Source organism: Zootermopsis nevadensis, unplaced genomic scaffold, assembly GCF_977971745.1.
Source record: "Zootermopsis nevadensis isolate Lab colony 2312 unplaced genomic scaffold, Znev_1.0 Znev_ptg000010l, whole genome shotgun sequence".
NCBI lineage: Eukaryota > Metazoa > Arthropoda > Insecta > Blattodea > Termopsidae > Zootermopsis > Zootermopsis nevadensis.
Genome location: NW_028259142.1, coordinates 2,473,212 through 2,494,272, shown reverse-complemented (window position 1 = coordinate 2,494,272; position 21,061 = coordinate 2,473,212). Strand labels below are relative to the sequence as shown.

The window sequence follows — 21,061 nt, the reverse complement described above, 5'->3', positions numbered from 1 at the left end:
TGTGAAGACGAGGACGAAGGAGACGATGAAGCTAGGCTAGATGATGCCCGGCGACCATCAATCACATTCAACTGGGATTACGATTTTCAGGATTTGAACTTCACATTACAGTCTACATGGAAGCATACATAAAATTCACTAACACACCTTAAGCTGAAAGGGAGAGGATCACAGTTCTACCGTCAATGAACACAATTTCTAATCCCGATAAAAACTGCTACATCACAATGCATGACTACACTTTCGTTTATCACAATAAAATGAATCCCACGGAGTATAATCCTTCACCAGAAGCTTACAGTCGCTCAGAGAGTCAGGGAATTTTCCATTTTTTTGGAACCTCAAAGTTCATTACCGGTTTTGCATTAGCCTCCTACCGGCCGTGTTCTGAGTCAGATTAATCCAATCACCACCCTCCTTCCTGAGTTCAATAAGATTCATTTTAATATTATCCCCCCTGTCTAAACCTAGACTATCCGATGGTCTCAATGACTCAATGACATTCTAATTTAAAAAGTAAAGAAAGGTAGTATATTTGCGTCATATTGTGAATTAGGTTAATATTTTAATATTTTCCGTCAAATCACAATTTTAATAAGATAATAAAATATTTAAAATATCATTTCACGTTCCGCATCGAATGATCGATTTACGTTCAAATTTGTAAATCGATCATTCGATGCGGAACGTGAAATGATATTTTAAATATTTTATATTTTATTATCTTATTAAAATTGTGATTTGACGGAAAATATTAAAATATTAAAGTAAAGAAAATTATTACTTAAATAAATTTAAACATTTCGGGTCATATTTTATGTTTCGTAAGGCATTTTCGGAATTGAATTCATCCGCCGCACTAGCTTTAGTAGTAACTATCAGAATTATTATACAGTTTTTACTTACGCATTATCTTGCTGGTTAATTAGAGATAGACTGACATTCCTACTTTGCGAATGTACCAGTTACACCGCCATGAATCTGTCGTCAAGTCCTCGTTTGTGTGAACATAACGCAGCCTGCACTACACAACAGCGCTACTGATGGTATCAAATGTTGTTACAGGTGGAGTTAGAGGGATTAACAGGGGAGATACGTTTCAATGACGACGGAAAACGTCAGAATTACACGCTGCACGTAGTGGAAATGACGTTCAACAGTGCCATGGTTAAGGTGAGCTTCAACAAGTGTTAACTACGCTCAATTTACCGGTCATCGGTTGCGTACACGCAAATTTCATTCTAAAAAAACATTGCATATTCATGTGCCGCGTCCCCGAACAAACGTTTTCCGTTTTGGGTGACATCGTTCATGTTCTGGGTTCAGTATCAACGAACCAAACGTAAAAACAAAGCAAGAACAAGGAAATTAAGACGACCACGTCCTGCCAAGCCTATAGGGCATCCGATAAACGGATTATCAGTACCCACTTAATCAAGAAATATATGCCAAATCTAAAACTTCTTGACGATGGTGAAGAGTCAATTGAATAAAAATTTACTTGGATATTATCCATCGTCTAGTAATAAAACGTAAAAACCGTAAAACGACGTTTCGGAGATGGGGCTCTATCTCCGTCTTCAGGTTCCTACTCAGTTGGGCCCACTAGATAGAGCCCCATCTCCGAAACGTCGTTTTACGTTTTTTACGTTTTATTACTAGACGATGGATAATATCCAAGTAAATTTTTATTCAATTAGAAATATATGCGTTCTGCAAAACTCGAAAATTTAACCACCTTCACTGCAGATTTCAGCATTTCGGTTTTAATACATGTGACATGGTGACGTTTACCTATTTCAGCCGAGTTAAAATAAACTTTCTAAACTAAGCTATGACAAGGGCGTTCACAATTATAATGTTTATTATTATAAGCGCTGAAACATTCTTTTGTAAGGAGGGGTGTTTACACACAGCTTCTCGATATGGAATTCGACTGATTAGAACATTTGGTTTGGAAATTTCCGCATAAATACATTTTTAATATCTCTTTACAGATTGTACCAGTGTTATTAAACTTCATTTGTCAACCAGTTAAATCAAGTCTAATTCAATTTTTATATATTACCATAAATTACATTGTTTGTTAGTTACTGAACGTAATGGCCCGGTGATTAACGATCCAGTTTTTTATATTTTTAAGGTCCCGAATTAAAATCCTGGCCCGAAACAGGCTGACAAGTCTTCGTGGTTTTATTTAATCCTTTAAAGTAGCTGTCGGGACAGTAACTTAAATTAGACCACCATCATTTCCTTCTGTAATTGTTTTCCACGAAGAATCCTATCGTTTACGTTACAAAGTCTCAAGTACTGACAGCGATACCACATATTCTGGCCAGAAATTTCATTAACGGCTACTGAATATGAACACCACTTAACTTCCCTCTGTCCGCAGCTTCCAACTAGAATTGAAACTGAGTTTATCTTCCCAGGTTGCTGAGTGGACCGACGAGTTCGGATTTAGTCCTGTCGCAGCCAAATACGTGCGACTGAAGCCAGGATCAGAGATTGAAAAGAATAAAACGTATATAGTGACCACCATCATTGTAAGTACCACCTCACAGACTCTACGCTTTTCGCATGGAATACATAATAAAAACACTGTATCAGTGGAGAGTTTGCGTCAGTCGGATGATAACAGAGGTGGCCTGGCTTTTAACACTTGAATGCCCAGTGATAGATGTCCCAAAAAGATGTATACACACATTCAATGAATTAAATAAAGACATTTAATGAAATATACCATTACATATTATAACTTGTGTTGGGCAAGGCCGTGGTCTAGGCAACACGGAGTTTTCCTCCGTGGCATCCCAACAATTACTCCATTCACACACAGAAGAAGGCAATGGCAAACCACTTCTGGATCATCTGCCAAGAACGTATATGAACAGGTCCCAGTCCGAGAAAAGGATGGAAGGATCCTGTTCATAATATATGGACCTGTCGTCAGACAGAACACTACAAAAAAACCATTACATACGTCAGCATTGGCAATTAGTGAATTAGCGAATCTGGTTTATGTGTTCAAAATGACCACCGTCAGCTTCGTGGCACAGTTGACAGCGGTGAGAAACTGATTAACAAGCGGCCATCAAATTTACTACTATGTACACATCTTTTTGGGACACCCTGTATATGCACCATCCACTTTAGCAACAAGTCTAACTCTGCATCTTTTATTATTTGTTTCGTATTATACTCCACTGTAAGCAGCGATTATTTTCTGGAGATCCTTATAATAACTAAGTTTAGTGTTCCTTGATGCATTTACGTGTTTGTGTGTGTGCGCGTGTAAAGGTATGTATGTATTCATGCATATTTGCCACAATTACTAAAGGTTTTTGAAGCCGAAGCTCGTCTAAATAATATATAAATAATAATGCAGTCCGTACCGCAAAGAAAACACAACACTTTACCAATACGAAGATCAGTTCCGTGGCTGTATTATGTTGACCAACGTTTGCCAGAGAAATGCGTGTTTAAACATCTGCATATGGACTTTTGAACACCCTGTATAAGTATTGAACTTCGATGATAGATCTTAATAAAGAAGAATTTGTTGTTAATGCTGCGAAGAGGTCTAACTGCGTCTCTGTGGAACGTGGGGGGGGGGGGGGTCTAACACACCCTTTGTCTATCCCCCAGATGATAACATGACTGAACACGAACAACGGTGGAATGATACTGACAGAGGAAAACCGAAAGACTCGGGAGAAATGCGTGTCCCAATCGAGCAGGGGCTTGCGAGCTGTTATACAGTGGAACGCATTTTTGATTTGAATCAATGAGATCGGTCCTTTGTGGAAATGTACGCTACAAATATAAAATCAGTCGACAAATATTTGAGGTTCCCAGTATCCCACGTCTGACTGATTCACATTTGCATTCTGTAACATGCACTGCATTTGCGTCAAATTCCCGGCCTGAAAATGGAGGGAGAATGTTCCCCCGAAACGTTGGTATCTACCCACATCCCAGCAAACCAACATCGACAGATACTCAGTACTTCACTAAAGACATCAGGACACGCAGGCTTTAGACTTCCATTAAATGGAATTAGATCTCATTTTCAAACTCTGCCATTTTTATAACTATTCGATTCAATTTCAGACCAGGCAGGCTGTTAAATGCTTTTTAGGTAGTTTTTTTTTTCCTTCTTTCCTGGGGGTATTGATACACACGGCCCCTGGATTAGCCGACTATTTTCGCTTCTACACAGACGGACTGAAAGGCTGGTGGTAGAAGCTTTATGGTCCGCTCAGAGTTCCTGGGTTGGAAGCTTATGCAAATTGTGCAAACCCCGTTTCTGTACGAGTACTTTCACTGTTGATCATTGCTTAGCAACTAACAAAAAAACAGAACTCTCACAATGTTATGCAGAGCTGATAAATCAAGCTGTTTCCTCTCTGCGTGGATCGCGGACCCTATCAAGAAGCTGGCGGTATCTCAGCTTGTCAGAAAATCACTTCTTTTATGAAGCCTTATAATTTATAATCGTGTTCACGAGAGCCCGCCACTGATCAAGTCAGGTGAACTAATTCCACACCTCGCATTATGAATGTTCAAGATACGTTCTAATATCATCCCCACATCGACGTTTATATCTGACAAGTGGTCTCATCCCTTCAGATTTACCGATTAAACTGCTGTATGAAATGCTCATCTGAGGTCCATGCTACACGCACCGCAAATCTTTCATGATATTACAACTCTAATATATAGTAAAGTTAAGTACAGTTTGTCCCACTACACGCCATGTAGGCGCTTGGGGTGAGTGGAGGTATAGCTCCTCTCTTCCTTGACCTCGGCACTAGATGGGGGTGAGTGGTAAGCATCACGCCCCGGCCGGCTTCACCCCCGGGAAAGGACCCCGGTACCCATTGTAGAGGAGGCTGGGTGGACCCCAGAGCCGGTCTGGACGCAGAGGCTAGAGGAAAAATCCTCTGCCCTCGTCGGGGATCGAACCCCGGTCGTCCAGCCCGTAGCTAGTCACTATACTGACTGAGCTATCCCGGCTCATACTCTAATATATAGTAAGAAATACAAACTATGAAGCGATTTTCATGCAAAACAGAATAAAATGTTTCTCAAGCATCGCTTATTTCATATCTTAATTTGTATTTTTTATAAACTTTTAAATGACCCGCGTCTATTCTAGTGATAGCTGTTAGTAAAAGTTGCATAACCGCAGGAGGAGCCGTACATCATGATGCGAACCCCGGAACCCGGAGAGAACCTGACCGGAAACGAGCGATTTGAAGGTTACTGCAAGGACCTGGCAGATCTCATCGCTAAGAGACTGGGCATAAACTGTAAGTATCCATCCATTCGGTGCACTAACTGACCTATCCATCTCAGTGTAAAGACCACGAGACAAATTCACATCTCTTTAAGTCCAGAAGTAGACTGAAGTGGAGTATGATTGAAAATATGAGCGGACGACATGTTGTGACGTCATTTGTGTTGCAGATGAACTCAGCATCGTGAAGGACGGAAACTACGGAGCAGAGAATCCGGACGTTAAGGGCGGTTGGGATGGTATGGTCGGCGAGCTCATCAGAAAGGTACTGGTAAATTATTCAGCTACTGTGTCCCCCCCTCTCTCTCTCAACACAAAAGGAAGGGTATAATTCAGCATGACGTTTCGTACAGTCGGAATAAGTCCAACGTAATTAAAACTCAGTGTATGGTAATTTCATTATGTATATATCGTCGATAAAGACGCTTATATGAAACCTTAAACCAGTGTACAACATTGGTTTTCAGTAGTGAACGGGGTCAACTATTGAGAGTTTTCCAGTGTTTCGACAAACGTTTCAGTTGCCATCTTCAGGGAGAATGTGTGTTGGCTGGGTGTTTTAGGTAGCATTTTTGAGCAGGTAGTGGGTGGCCGGTGGGATGTGAAGGTTTTGATTGGCAGAAGAGAGGAGTGGGCTGTTATCCAATCGGTAAAGAGCATATGGTTAAGAAAAAGCTGCGAAGAAACTGGTCCTTCACGTATCACTCGCCATCAATTCCCTACTGTAGGTCTATATAATGCTTCCGAAAACACCCATTCGCCCTGAAGATGATAACAGCGAAGTTTGTCGAAACGATGGCAAATTTCAGCGTTCGAAAAGGCTCAATCCCGAAAGCCGAGGTTGTACGAAATATTACAGCTGCGTAAACAGTGACAAGAATTGCCGATGCATATTAATTAAGTCGCATGTCGTAACCTTTGACCTTTTGTACACAACGCAGGTAACAGAACTGTGCCTCGCAGGCACGAGCAATGTGTTTCAGATTCAGAGCATAAAAACATTTCTAACAAGGATATTCGAATTTATACCGAAATGTTTTTATAAGCTTCCTGCAAGCACTTCAAATGTAAATTCATATCAACCAAGGCATTAATGATTTAATAAAACTGCGATATTTTCCCTTGTTGTGTTGTTATAATCGACTATCGATACTACTTATCGATATACACACGTATCACGTATTTGAGAAATGAGTGTTGAGGAAAATGTTTGCATATAAAAAAAGCTATCCTTTCAGAGGACTGGAGAAACTAGCATATTAATGAGCTTAATAATTAGTGTATTTCAACAGATATTCGAGTTATTGGGTAAGTGTGGAACTGTCCGTTAAGTCTTTCATCACATTATTACGATCTTGGAGGACATTGTTTCACCAATGAACTTGACTCACGCTTGCAAAAATGAGCTAGGATTCCACTTTAATTATTCGTGTTTTTTCCGTCTAATCACAATTGTATATAAATAAAATTATACATAAGATATTAAAATATCATTTACATATTTGGTACAACTTTTTACTACATGTTTCGGTTACATTGAACCATCTTCAGGTGTAAAGTTAAAAGTTAAAATTATAATCTTATAAACTAAAACTTAATTACTGTTGTTGTGTAAGTTCATAAGATTATAATTTTAACTTTTAACTTTACACCTGAAGATGGTTCAATGTAACCGAAACATGTAGTAAAAAGTTGTACCAAATATGTAAATGATATTTTAATATCTTATGTATAAATTTTATTTATATACAATTGTGATTAGACGGAAAAAAAAACACGAATAATTAAATTTTAATTCACAATATGACGCAATTATATCAACTTAGGATTCCACTGTTGTCTTTGACGTTTTCGCCCATGCTCTGTGTAAAAAAAATACCTTTGGGAATTTTGATGTATTCCAAAGATCGCACATTTGACAACTTATTATTTTCTGAATTGGTTATAAATCTTGAACTTGGTCCATGTCCAAATATCTGCTCCATATGCCAATATGGTAATGGGGTAATTTTTAAACGGGCATAATTTCCTCCTCTGAGAGATTTCTCATTTTCTGTGTAGTCTCTCACTAATTGTCAAATTTACCTTGAATTTTCATTCTCTTTGTCATTGTAATCCTTAAACTAACACAGCAAAGCAAGATAACAGACCTACATTTATTTAGATTACTCCGTGCATGTCGCGTAAATCGGGTTTGTTCGCGGCGAGACAGAAAAGTCTTTAGGTAACTCCGTAATCACCATAAGATTGAAAGCTTCTTCCTCAATGCCTGATCTTCCTGTACCTCACTAGATGTCAGCCTTTACCAAACGCCGCAGGATTTACAACTAAGTACAAGAATCTACCGTCAGAGTTCACTGTTCCTCGCGACGCTCGGCGTCGGTGCTGCCTCGCGACAAGAAGAGTTGTAGTCCTTGTCAGGGGATCGATTCCAAGAGTTTTCAAAACGGGACTGGGATGGAAACGTACATAATTTACGGCCGTATTCTAAAATTCCATAATTCCCGTTTGCCTAGACGAAACGTCGCTCGACGTTTAGGCCGCTTGCACGTGTATGTATTAGCTGATTTCTGGCTTATTTAAAGAACGACGTTCAATTTAAAAAGCACGTAAGTCGAAATAGACGACCGCGGCCTGCTTAGAGGAAATATCTCGGCCGGGATTACAGATTAACCGACATACTAACATGCTTGACGTTAGAGAAAAATAACTTACTTCACTGGTAAGTAACTAAGGAAGTGTCTGTTGTGTTAAACGTCCACGCTACGGCTTCGCTAATACCTGACGGGACACAAAACAGAATATTTCATTCAGACGCACAGAATATTATTTTTAGAATACCCACCCATAGGCGGTTCATTATTCTAAATTTGGTCCAAAGACTATTTTAGAATCCGCTTCGCTTATAAAAAAAATACAAATCAGTATAAATAATCTACCACCAAATTAGACCCATAGATATGAAGACAATAGGAGAGAATTTCCGAAACGTCGAATATAATAAAAAACACAAACGAGGAGCTGTGTTCAAAATAGTTATGACGTAAAAAAAATTACCATTTTTAGAGACATTCAGAAAATCACTCGTATAAAAAAAAACGTATATCATATTAGTGAATCAGTCATTTTATACGTCACATATTAAGACATACATGCGAGACCGTACAAACAACGTCAGTAAACAACCACTCAGTGGAACTACCATTCCAGAGTAGACCAGCTAATGCAAGTAAATTACTATTTTTATTCTCGATAACGACTATCGACTGACATTATCACAAACATTTATACAGGAATTACACTGTCAAGCTATCACGGCACTGTTTACTCGACTATAATGACCGAGGATAAAAACAGTCACGAAAGATTCACTGATATTAATGAGCCTCTAAAATGTCTGCCGCATGGAACAATAATTCGATTTTATACAAAGCCTGTTTCCATAGCAACAAATACGCCGAAGCCAACTTCCAGGTGAGACCCCGTCACACCAATGTCTTACATCTCAAATTATTACACGAGACAATCAAATAACTCCGTAGACCTGAATTATTCTCGACGAACTGGTTAAGAAATTGTTTTCCGCTATTCCGCCATCAGATTTATCGACACCAAATAATTTAAAGTGTTACCAACACCAAGGATTATAAAAAAAAAGAACCAAACTAAGTCAAATTCAATTCCGAGTTCACGTGTATTTAGTCATAAACGATTCCACCGACACTGCTGACCTCAAAAGTACAAAACACCGCACCAGCCCTCAAGTTCTCCGAACCTCACTCGATACAGTTACGAATTTCTGTTTTGATTTTTAGCTATTATTCGCATGATTTAAAAATATTCGCTATGCCACTCCGAAATTGTGGCATTCAGCCGAAACACTTCGCATAAAGACCTCCTCGAATGTAACGCGTACAGCTTTTACGCCTAGTCGTAAATATTTCTGTTGGGCGGATCGGTAATGATCGACCAGATTCTCGGCCAAACATCGAAAATTAAGCGCAGAACCACTGTCTCGTACAGAATAATTTTTCCTTAATAATACTGGGAACAAAAAGGAGATTCCCGAACGCCGGCCGAAGGAAGGAAGGAAGGTGGGGGTGACTGTGCCATGTGACGCAGTTTCCCCTAGGCAAGTGCGTGCCGCAACCTGCCCTACAGATCAGCTGTTGTCGCACATCGAAAGAACCCAATGACCTACTTCAATCAATGGCAGTATGATTGAAACGTTCGGCTTTGTATTCCACGGTTCTAGGGGCTGAGACGGCTGACTCACAGCAAAACACTGCGTGCGAGACCATGATCAAAACGAGGGACGTGATTCTCAAGGTCACATCCCCAAATACCATAAAACTTTTTTTTTTGGGGTGTTGCACGGCAGACACGAAAAACACACACAACCTTTTAGTCGGGAAATCGAATGCCAGGCACCACTCGAAAGTCGTACGCGAAGTTAGGAGGATAATATTTAAACGGATATTTAACAAACAGGGTGTGACGAGTGTTGACCTCAATCAACTGACAAGTAGTAACCAGTGACGGGCTCTTGTGAACAAGATAATAAACCCCTTTATTTTTTTATTTTTAGTGTTCTGTCTGACGACAGGTCCATATGAACAGGATCCTTCCATCCTTTTCTCGGACTGGGACCTGTTCATATACGTTCTTGGCAGATGATCCAGAAGTGGTTTGCCATTGCCTTCTTCTGTGTGTGAATGGGATGCCACGGAGAAACCGGGGATGCCCCCGGAGGAAAACTCCGTGATGCCTAGACCACGGCCTTGCCCAACACAAGTTATAAATTCGGGCACCGCCGAGAATCGAACCCGAGGCCCCAGGATTACAAGACCAGCGTTCTGACCGCTAGACCACCTCATCTTATTATTATTTAGTGTTCTGTCTGACGACAGGTCCATATGAACAGGATCCTTCCATCCTTTTCTCGGACTGGGACCTGTTCATATTCGAACCCGAGACCCCAGGATTACAAGGTTCGATAAAAGGCACATAATTACACGATTAGCTAGAAGAAGTTTCTCACAAAACATTACATTCCACGTAGGATTTGAGGTTTCCGCGGCTGTGAGTCCGAAGATGGCAGTCTTCTGGGTTGTTGCGCCGTGTTGTCTGGTAGAAGTTTACCAACGTTTTAGAGGTCCTTGCCGCCTACGTCATCAGGGCGTAGAGGGCTATCAGACTAAACGGTGCTACAACCCAGAAGACAGCCATCTTCCACTTCACTCCTGTGCCTGATCATGGCACCCGATGCTTAAGCGCCTACTTGATTTATAAGTTGCACTCCCGTATCGGTGTATCCTGGGCACAATTACAGAGTACTACAATCCCACTGTTATCTTGCAGGAGGCCGACATAGCAATTGCATCCATGACGATTACTTCCGAACGAGAACGTGTCATCGACTTCAGCAAACCCTTCATGTCGCTGGGAATAAGCATCATGATCAAGAAGCCGGTTAAGCAGAAGCCGGGCGTCTTCAGCTTCCTCAACCCCCTGTCCAAGGAGATCTGGGTGTGCGTCATCTTCTCGTACGTGGGCGTGAGCATTGTCCTCTTCATCGTGTCCAGGTTCTCGCCTTACGAGTGGCGTCTTCTGCACTACGGTGACGACGCCGGCCATCAGCATCCCGGTGTGGGTGCATCCCCTTCAGTACCCAGCACAGTAGCTAACGACTTCAGTATTCTTAACAGTCTGTGGTTCGCGTTGGGAGCCTTCATGCAACAGGGTTGTGACATATCCCCCAGGTTAGTGAAGTCTGTACTGTCGTAAACAAATTGAGATTTACTGAGATCTGATTGGATGTTTCAGCGGCTACCAGAACGATGCAGATACCTTCGATGATGTACCACCGTACATGATCATTACGTACCGTAAGTGCCTCCATCCTCCTGTCCTTTCCCCTGCTTTGTTTTAAAACCCGTCTTCAAACTGTTTACGCTTCGCTCTGTGTCTGCAGGTCCATCTCAGGGCGTATCGTCGGCAGTGTCTGGTGGTTCTTCACCCTGATCCTCATCTCGTCTTACACCGCCAACCTGGCGGCATTTCTCACCGTCGAGCGCATGGTCGCGCCAATCAATTCTCCCGAGGACCTGGCTTCACAAACCGAAGTGCAGTACGGGACATTATATCACGGCTCGACCTGGGACTTCTTCAGGGTACGTCTTCTTTTTACCACGACCAGAAAGATAACTGATTCAAATCAAGCCGTTGGTTCGAATTAAATTGTCTTCAAAGCCAAATACAAGTAACTCGGAATTGAAAAATCTCTAGTCTCTGCCTCGTATATTATTCAAACACACTGTTTCAGTTGCACACGTTACATGATAAATATTCATAATCACAAACTCAATAGGAAAGTCGAATAAAAAGTCCTATCCTTGTAACATGGCGTTTTTTACAAGCTGCGCCTGCTTTAACATAATCAACAGTAATTATTTCCCTCGACAGCATTAACCGATTGATGTTTGCATAAAAACAGGTTTTCTTTGAGGCAAGGCTTGCATTTTTATACATTATTTAGGTGAGCTTCGGGCTTCAAAGGTCCGTCATCATTTCTGCCACCCTACATACAACTATTATGTAGCTGAAACTCCTGTTTGCGTTACAGAAATCCCAGATCACGCTCTACAGCAAGATGTGGGAATTCATGAGCTCTAGAAAGCACGTGTTCGTGCGCACGTACGACGAGGGCATAAAGAGGGTACGCACGTCGAAAGGGAAGTACGCTCTGCTCATCGAGTCTCCCAAAAACGACTACATCAACGAGAGAGAGCCGTGCGACACGATGAAGGTTGGACGGAACCTGGACGCAAAGGGGTTCGGCGTCGCGACGCCTCTAGGTTCCCCACTCCGGTAAGTGTCACAGCGACTGTCATCTGGCTTGTGGCTCTTGGGTAGACACTGTCGTTTCGAAGGAACATACCGCCTCCATCTTCGGGACTAAAGTCTCTGGGTTATAGAGGTACATAGCCATGTTTCGTAAAATCCAGACTGCAGGTCTACAGCGTCGCTGAACTTCAACAAACCTACAGGACTTTGTCATGCAAGGGTTGGATGGGGCGTGGAAGGAAAAGTGGAAGGCCTACCGAAAAGTAATAAATCTTACAACTCGAGAGGCCAGATGTAGCTTACATACTCAAGAAATTCGCCGTCTCTTGAAGGAACATCACCTTTTTACAAAACAGCCCGCCAATGGACCACGATCCTTGAGCAGGGTATATTCAGTTCATACTCTCATATAAAATAATTCATTCTTTGTCTGGGTCTCCCATGTTAACTCTTTAATTCGGGTTTTCCTACTAACATTTTCTATAAATTTATCATCTCGCAAGAAATCCCGACCAGGAAATTCGAAAACTTGATTGGTATTGATGAAAATCTTGGCGGTTAACACCATAGCCAACAGCTCAAATGAATTCTGCACAAGCGGACGGAAGTATGAACATCAATCTCCATATAACGCGTTCATTTATGCCCTCCCCGCAAAGCAAGTACGAGGCCTCGCGAACCTCTGACTTACGCGACCGCCGCCAAACGTCTTCTAGGCGCCGGCGTCCCTCTTTTGCACAAAGGCATTTACCGTAACAAAGCACAGAATGTGATGTGAATACCACATCAATTTTGCTACGGTAGTAACAAGAAAACTGTGTCACGAAAAAATGATTACGCAGTACAGCGCGAAGGTCGAAGGTTTTCACGGGCGTCAGTACTTTGAATATTGCGTAGAAGAAGACAGGAAATGTTTCGCAAATCTTTCTACGTACAAATTCTTCGCTGCAGAACGTACGTATGTAAATGCTGAATTTCCTTCTGTACGTGCAAACGTAACATTAGTAAAACTCACACACTGTTCCTGATTAACTCACACGTGGATCCACACGTAAATTAGTTTCGGAGTAATTTTATTCTTATTAAAAATTCTGGGGTAAAAATATATAACTTGCGTTTTCAGGAACATTACCCACATAGAATGTTTAGGGTTTGCAATGTTTCTCTAAAAACCGACTCCCCCCCCCCCCCCGAAGATAGCAACTGCAATGTTTGCCGAAACGCTTCAGAAACCTTCGCCACTTTACACGGCCTATTGCCGAAAGGCCGATGGTGCCCTTAGCAGGCAAAGAGTTACCAGCATCATAAGGCACATGGTCGCTGACTGCAGATGGAGCAATTCAAAACGTGAATTCATAGTTCGATGGTGTTCAAACTCATTTAAATCACACACGATATGACAAGTATTTTCAGCGTTGATCGTTAATATACTTTAATAAAAAGATTAATTTACGCAAAAGTTAAACGATTATGTCGTGTTCTCGACAGACTCGTACACAACCAGTTTCAATCATGCGCAATAATTTCCTTGGATTGTTATATCATGAGTTTCCAATCCAACAAATTTGAAAGTAGTTTTTCATATAAAATATCCTGTCAAAACTTTTGAACCGGAATAAAAAAAAATATTCAAGGTCAGCGGGGTGTAGAGATATGACTGAAACATTAGCTGGCGTTAATGGCATTGAGTGGGACTAATGGTCGCGTTCATGAGAATCCATCAATGTATCACAGTGACATCACACGAGCGATTTCAATACCCCCAACCCTCAATCAAACAACATCCCCTTTATCATAAATGAGCGTTCTCAAATGTTTCTGTGTTACGAAGAGACAAATGTGTGGAGGGGGTATTGATATTCCAGTAACAAAATATTCAGTCCTAAGCTCGAAAATGTTTAGGGCCCCGCGGACAGAACCCCCTTTCCCTTAAGAATAAAATAATTAAACTTAGAACCGGTCGAATATCCGTACGATCCTGGTTTTACTTTCAACAAACTAATGAATTCTCACGTGTGACAACATAAGACTTGAGCGAGAACGCGGACTGAAGAAACTGTGGTCCATGGAGACTGTTAGGCAGACGTAAGAGGCAATGGTTCTATGCCCATAAACGCGAGTCATAAGGACGAAAATACCTTAATAGTGTTACCATGACAACGCTTGTAATAATTTAAGCATAACGCACAAACATACAGTCATAAATAGGACAGAAAATCCCTTAACAGCATTACCATGACAATGCTTGTAATAATTTAAGCAATACAAACATAGTCACAAATATTGCACCATACACTAAGATACTGACTTTGCTCATAAAATAACTAATTAGATCTTATTACTGAGAAGCTAACAGTCACTCAGCTGGTTCCCTGACTTTTATGTAACCCGAAAGTTTATTACCGTATTCACAAGAGGGCGACACCGACCCCTATTCTTAGCCACATTAATCCAATCCACAACCTCGCACCAAATTTATTCAACATTCATTCGTACTCAAAACTCCCGATTAAAATGTTATATTCATTGCTAATATATATCTCTCTCCTTCAGAAATGTTGTGTTCCTTAGAAAAAGACAAGTCGCTTCAAAGACACTTGGCACACAGCCAAAATGTGCTTCAAATATAAGTCGTAGATCTTTATAAGAAATATAATTTTATGTCCAAGTATTTTGTACGACGAGCTATTTCTAGCTGTTCTGTAACTACCATTGGAGGTTAAATTAATCTGCAAAAAATCACAGTAAAGGACTCCCCAACTTCATCGCAAATTCCTTGTGTCATTTCAGAGATAAAATATTCCGACGGACAGACACAGCCTCCCACTTATCCGTTCATTACACGTATTTCATATTACGCCTTCAGTTAAGCAAACGGAGATTAAATCACATTCCTCTGCCACTGCTGGCACCCTAAAGTGTGTCCATATTCTGTGGCAAACCCATCACATTTCCCACCATTCCAGTTCTTTTCTTCAAGAAAACAGTTGACAGCCCTGAACTGGTTCAGGCACATCGCAGCGGTGAAATGAAATGAGGGAATCGAGCATATTAAAGACACATTTTAGTAGGGATTAAAAATGAAATTGATGTTTAAATTTCCGCGGCATACTTCTGAGGTGTCATTCACTGCCACGCAAAAAAAAAAAAAAAAAAAAAAACTAAATCCTGAAAGACGTCCGATTGTTCAACATCGTATTTGTCCTGTACATAATTTTTTATCTTTAGAATTTGCCCACGTGTAACTACGCTTATCAACAAAGTTCACGAACTAAACACAAAAAGGCTGTCTGTTATTCACCCTACACAATTAACAAGCAGCTGCAACCCCCGGGAGGGATGAGGGGGTGTTTGTGGGGGGGGGGGGTAGTTCATACCGTACTGCAGTTGACCCCTGACATTCAGACAACCCAGCTACGCATCCTTGTCAGGGCGATGTTACGTACGGCACAATCCCACGAGTGCAGTCTTGCAACAAGGAAAGAAAGAAAGAAAGAAACAAACAAATCGGCCACAAGATAAAAAGGACGACTTTATTCCAGAATTTTCTAGGCCGGCAATCGTTGTCCTGAGCCATTCAGTGGCTTCTGCGAATCATTCCAATTTTGGGAACAGTCTCGAACGAATTTCACTTTCGATTTTCCGTACTGCTTTGTGCTTTTAATTTCCATCTTTCAAATGTTATCATCGCAACTCATATTCCTCCTAAATGTTATATTTAAACTGCCCCTACCCGTAGTAAAATAAAAAAGCTGTACAATTGCAACAGCTTTACTCTACAGACTTCAGATTGCATAAGATAACTCATCATCAATAGCAATCACATCCCACGCTTTATCTGTCCATGTTTCAAGGTCAAACCTTCACCCTGTTGCTAAGTACACAGCAGATTTTGACAAAAAATTTAAAACTAATTAAATTAATTAAGATATTCCTGAAGATTTTAGCTGTTTTCAGGACATTTGAAAGACTGTAATCTTCGTTTCTGTAAAAGTTGATTATTTTCTACTTGTATTCCATGCTATATAAAGACTGCAATGAAGCACTCGAGATAAAATCTGTTCAGCGATATAAAATTTTGGGAAATCCTTACCTTAGTTTCGAAACAAAAATTTCGACGGATTGACAAGGCACGTACTCCACAAAATCTATGTTAAATTTATGCACTTATTTGCATTAAATGTGCCAATAAAAGTTTAAAGAAAATTTATATGAGAAAGTCCACTACTTTCGCTGTAGCAAAACACAAACAAATAAATATATCAGATTAAGCGAAGTAAGGACACTCAAATACGGCTAATATTACCGCTAAAAAAAATTTCCACACCTTACCCTATTGTTTGTGCGCGTACATGACGCCAAAAGGATCGTTATCATGCTCCATCTCGTCGCATAAAAAGCAAAAACAGCTGACTGCGTCAGCAGCGAACAAACCAATAAAAACTATAAATATTCCACCCCTCGTCGCTATCAGATAGTTTTCTAACAGAATGGCATTTCACCAGTTTGGCGACGCAAGTCGCTGATTTCCTTGCGAATGTTGGCGAAAATCGGGCTCAGAGAATAACACGACGGTGACGCGGCCACTAAACAAATCCTGCATAATTCAACGCTGACCGGAAACTCGAAGCGTCGGAACGTCCAGTGCATTTTGTACCGCGGAACCACCAACGACTACCAGAATCGCGCAAAAACATAAACTCTGAGACCGATCCAAAGGAAGCTCGAATTAAATTAACCTAAATATTTTCCCTCCTTCCTAAGTTCTCACCCGGACTTCCAACTATCATTTTATGAAATTATTTAAACCCTCCGTTGCTGACTCTCTGCTAAATAACATTTAACTGAGAGTTATACATCGTTAAAGCAGATGGTATACATAGTTACCACTACGATTTAAATAGCTATTGAGTGCTTACAAATATTTACAGGGTTATTCCAATTAATTACAGTTATTTAAAACAATGACCGTGTAGTGGCCTTTATACTCACACAAGTTATTCTTACTGAGGTCTCCTCCGTGGTTTTCTTCAGTCTGTCTCGACAAATGCCGTCATAGCCCTTGAAATAGGCCAGTCACCCGCTTCTGAATTCCCACCGACACGAAACACGTATATGACAGCGTCGTTAAATAACTTAAGTGCTTATCAATCACATAGGGAACCTTCTGGTGTCCTTTTGCTTCATACCTAAGAGGTCTCGTTTCCCCCTACCCACGGGACAGAATATAAATGAATATAAAACTTGAAAGCAACAGATGACTTTGGGGTAAATATCAGCGCATATTAGAGGATAATATTAAAGTGAATCATCAGCAAATAGGATTAAAGAACATTTTCGTGCTCTTGTAAACACGGCATTGAACCTTAGAGTTGCATGAAACGCAGGTAATTTATCTACTAGCTGAATGTACTGTCAGCTTCTGAAGAAGGGCTTTCTCCATTAAATCTGATTGGTTATGACATGCGCCAACACAGAGGATGAAGAGACAAGTGGAACGAACTAGTTGCTCTGAGCGCGGTGCCAGTCCGACACTGATCCAGTTGTCAGTGCTCGGAGATGGGAAGGGGTGGTGGTTGTGCCAGTCTTCATCCCCAAAGCGAGGGGCGGGGAGATATAAAAAAAATTGTGACGTCACGTCACAGTTTACCCAACACTCAATAACGCATGACTGACCAGATATCCCGCGTTTTAGACTGCGTTTCAATAAATATTCAGATCTGCGTAGATACCTTAGACGCCAGTACTCTCGTGTAATTCAAATTATTACAAAGGAGACTGATCCTTAAATCAGTCAATGATTAAACAGAAGTCTATGTTAAGGTGTCACAACAGCATTTGCCTGGACGGACTGAAGAAACTCACGAAGAATTCCATAAAATAAAATATCAGGTGTCCCGGCCGAGTTCGAACCGGGTCTCCTCCGAACAAAAATCTCCAAAACCAGCAACCTGTCGTCAGCGTAACGAAAGCTAAAGTTTTCGCGTCACCTCCATGTTGTTACACATTCCACAAAGAAATTTCCACAAAAAAACATTACATTTTATTAGAAGATCTAATACAGAATTACACTCAAAAATCCTCGTACATTCTAACGGTTACCATGTCAGGATTATTGGATAAAAAAGAAAGAATAATGACAATGATTTTTGAAATATGTATCAGCTGGTTCAAAATTTTTAGGAGTGGCGAGAAGAACGCGATACTTCATTCCTACTCTCCACCAAAAACAGGGAAAGTACGCTCAAAATTAACTGAATACGTCCTTTAACAGATATCTCATCCAATATTAATTTGAGTTCTCTACACGTATGTCCAGTTCGCCTTGAATCTGCTCCTTACAGCTGAATTAATAATAAAAAATTCAGTCTCACTCCGAACAACATGCATCTATGAATTATTACACCTTTATATACGTACGTATATATAACACAGGAACGTCTCTTGGATACGTCATCTCTCATCTGCATTCTGCACCAAACAGTGAGACATTTATTTTGAGGGATTTGACTCTGCCCTGCAGTAAACAATCCAACACACAGTGTGTTTAAAGTAACGGGAACCACCTCATTTATAGGCCAGACACAGCAGACGTTAGATACCGCTCTAGCCTTTGTCGGAATATGCTTGAATTGAAGACAGCCATTTCGGCTAAAGACTTGCGCGTTACGGGGAAGAATTAGTCAGATTATTCGAAGAGGAAAACGTACTGAATTCGTCTTTACTTCATGAAATCACAGGCCCATAAAGGACGGCCTTTCCACTGAAATAAATAATCGTCACAATTAATTTTCAGACAGTATCTAACGCAGTTTAGACGTACGAGGTGCGATCGGAAAGTTTAAAGACTGCGCCTATTAAAACAAAATTAATAATAATAAAAAAACCGTACACTTATCTCAGGTATTAAATTCATCCATCACCCTCGAAGTAGTTCCCCTGGGAGTGAACACAACGATCCCAACGCCGCTGCCAAGCCTGGAAGCATCCCTGGAAATCTTTCTTTGTCAGCCTGTCAAGCACCATCTGCGATTCTGCCTGAATCTCTTCTATCGTCTCAAATCTCCTTCCCTTTAGCTGAATTTTCATCTTTGGGAAGAGGAATAAGTCACACGGAGCTTAGAAAGGAAGTTGGGGTCGGTTCTTGCAAGATCTTTGAGCTCCTGACAAACGAGAAGTCGATTCTGCTTCTGGTCCTCAGACAGGATGCGTCGCATGTGGAGTTCTTCCTTTAGAATCAGCTGACAGGTCCCATAGCCTATCCCAACAATGTCGCACAAGTCGTTGATGGTACGACGTCGATCTTCGTGAATGGTCTGCCAAATCTTCGTAACATTTTCGGGCGTTGTGCTCGAAGATCGTCGTCCAGAACGCTCGTCATCATCATCATCGACAGAGGTTCGGCCATTTTTAAAACGTGAATGCCACACAAAAGTTTGTGCACGACCCATTGCGGACTCCCCAAATGCTTGCTTTAGCATTTCATAGGTTTCCGTAGCCGTTTTGGCGAGTCTTTGGCAAAATTTGATGCACACGCCATTCCGAAATCGCAGGAGGGTCGGTGTAATGCACTACCAAAACGCCCGTAACTAAGAAACAAATGCTAATTCGATGATGCCGGCTGGCACACTGATTCGCTATGAATGTAGGCCGCACCCCCTAAAGGCAGAAGCTCGTACTACATCCGGTTCGCCCTCTATTGACACAGTCTTTAAACTTTCCGATCGCACCTCGTATTTCTGATCGACTTATAAAACGCTATAAACAACTACTTCGAAACAAATCAATCAACCTATAATATAATAAACAAATTATAAAGATCTATTTACCCGTATTTAAGCCACAGACCCATTCTTTTTTACGACAAGTCTTCTTGAAACTTTAGAAGTCTGATTCGATTTTATTTCTAATCGTGTGCTAACTTACAGCTGGAAATTACACGCAGTCTATCGTGTCATATTTAAACAAAAAATATGTACGAAGTTAGCAGTTCAACAAATCACGGTCTATAAAAACATTTCGGTAATACGAGAAATGTTTCTCGGGGTTTTCCAAGTAACTCCGTGAAGGAGTCCTCGGGAGGGCAAAAATCACTGACGGTACTCGAAGTTTCATTACCCTGTTCACAACCCCAACCAGATCCCGACCGATCTAGTCCACGAATCTCTCATTATGCCCTTGTCTCCTGTCACCTTCATCTTTATAACAACATTCTCATATGAAATTCACACCGCACATGATTGCCCTCGTGCATGGCTTATGCATACAAATCGGAATCATTACGTCAGATCGATACATTAACATCGATTTTTGTCTGCGAAGAAGAAGCAGGTGTCGACTCCCACTGGGACAGTGAGGCGAGATGGCAGGGGGGCTGGAATGCAGACCTGCACGGGGCTAGTTCATGTTATACTATTTATCATGAATAAATGAGGTTAGAGCAGCGATCAATCAACGTCATGATGTATCCATGCGCTAGACTGCCATTTCGTGTTGGAAGATGGAGGCACCGGATGAGGAGTGCTGCGGATGAAGACAGTCAAGTCGGGATGAGAAACAGAGAAACGAATTGAAACGAATTAAAACTCCCCCCCCCCCAAAAAAAAAAGACAAGCGGAATCTCCGTGACAACTATCAATTGGTTAATGCTGTTTAAGGAGACGTTAAATGTTAATTCTCAGACTCTAGGAAACCGGCAAAGATTCTGAGTTACTGAACATTATAGATACCGCTATATTTTAACAAGATTTAAAGCAGTATCACACGATTTGTGGTAAGTTAAAAATATTTTTTTGGAAGGAATTAAGTTATATATCTATATTATGTAGATAAGAATATACTGAGATAGAAGGCACGAGAACAATAAGAAAGAGTTATGTAAATAGTATTAGGGATTAAGGAATAGTCATGTAG

The 21,061-nt window shown here is 40.9% G+C and overlaps 1 protein-coding gene and 1 long non-coding RNA gene across 3 annotated transcripts in view; one reads left to right on the top strand and one right to left on the bottom strand.

Annotated features, from left to right (window-relative positions):
- The window catches only part of LOC147874174 (uncharacterized), a 128,101-nt gene that overhangs the window by 87,522 nt on the left and 19,518 nt on the right, over nt 1-21,061 (bottom strand). The window lies entirely within an intron of this gene.
- Nucleotides 1-21,061, top strand: part of LOC110829553 (glutamate receptor 1-like) — a 166,604-nt gene that overhangs the window by 132,389 nt on the left and 13,154 nt on the right. For both annotated transcript variants that reach the window (XM_087346211.1, XM_087346212.1), the window contains exons 9-15: nt 1,066-1,173; nt 2,433-2,546; nt 5,195-5,315; nt 5,473-5,567; nt 10,664-11,064; nt 11,277-11,475; nt 11,928-12,172. In XM_087346211.1, the coding sequence (XP_087202337.1) occupies nt 1,066-1,173; nt 2,433-2,546; nt 5,195-5,315; nt 5,473-5,567; nt 10,664-11,064; nt 11,277-11,475; nt 11,928-12,172 (1,283 nt within the window). The remainder of the gene's footprint in view (nt 1-1,065; nt 1,174-2,432; nt 2,547-5,194; nt 5,316-5,472; nt 5,568-10,663; nt 11,065-11,276; nt 11,476-11,927; nt 12,173-21,061) is intronic.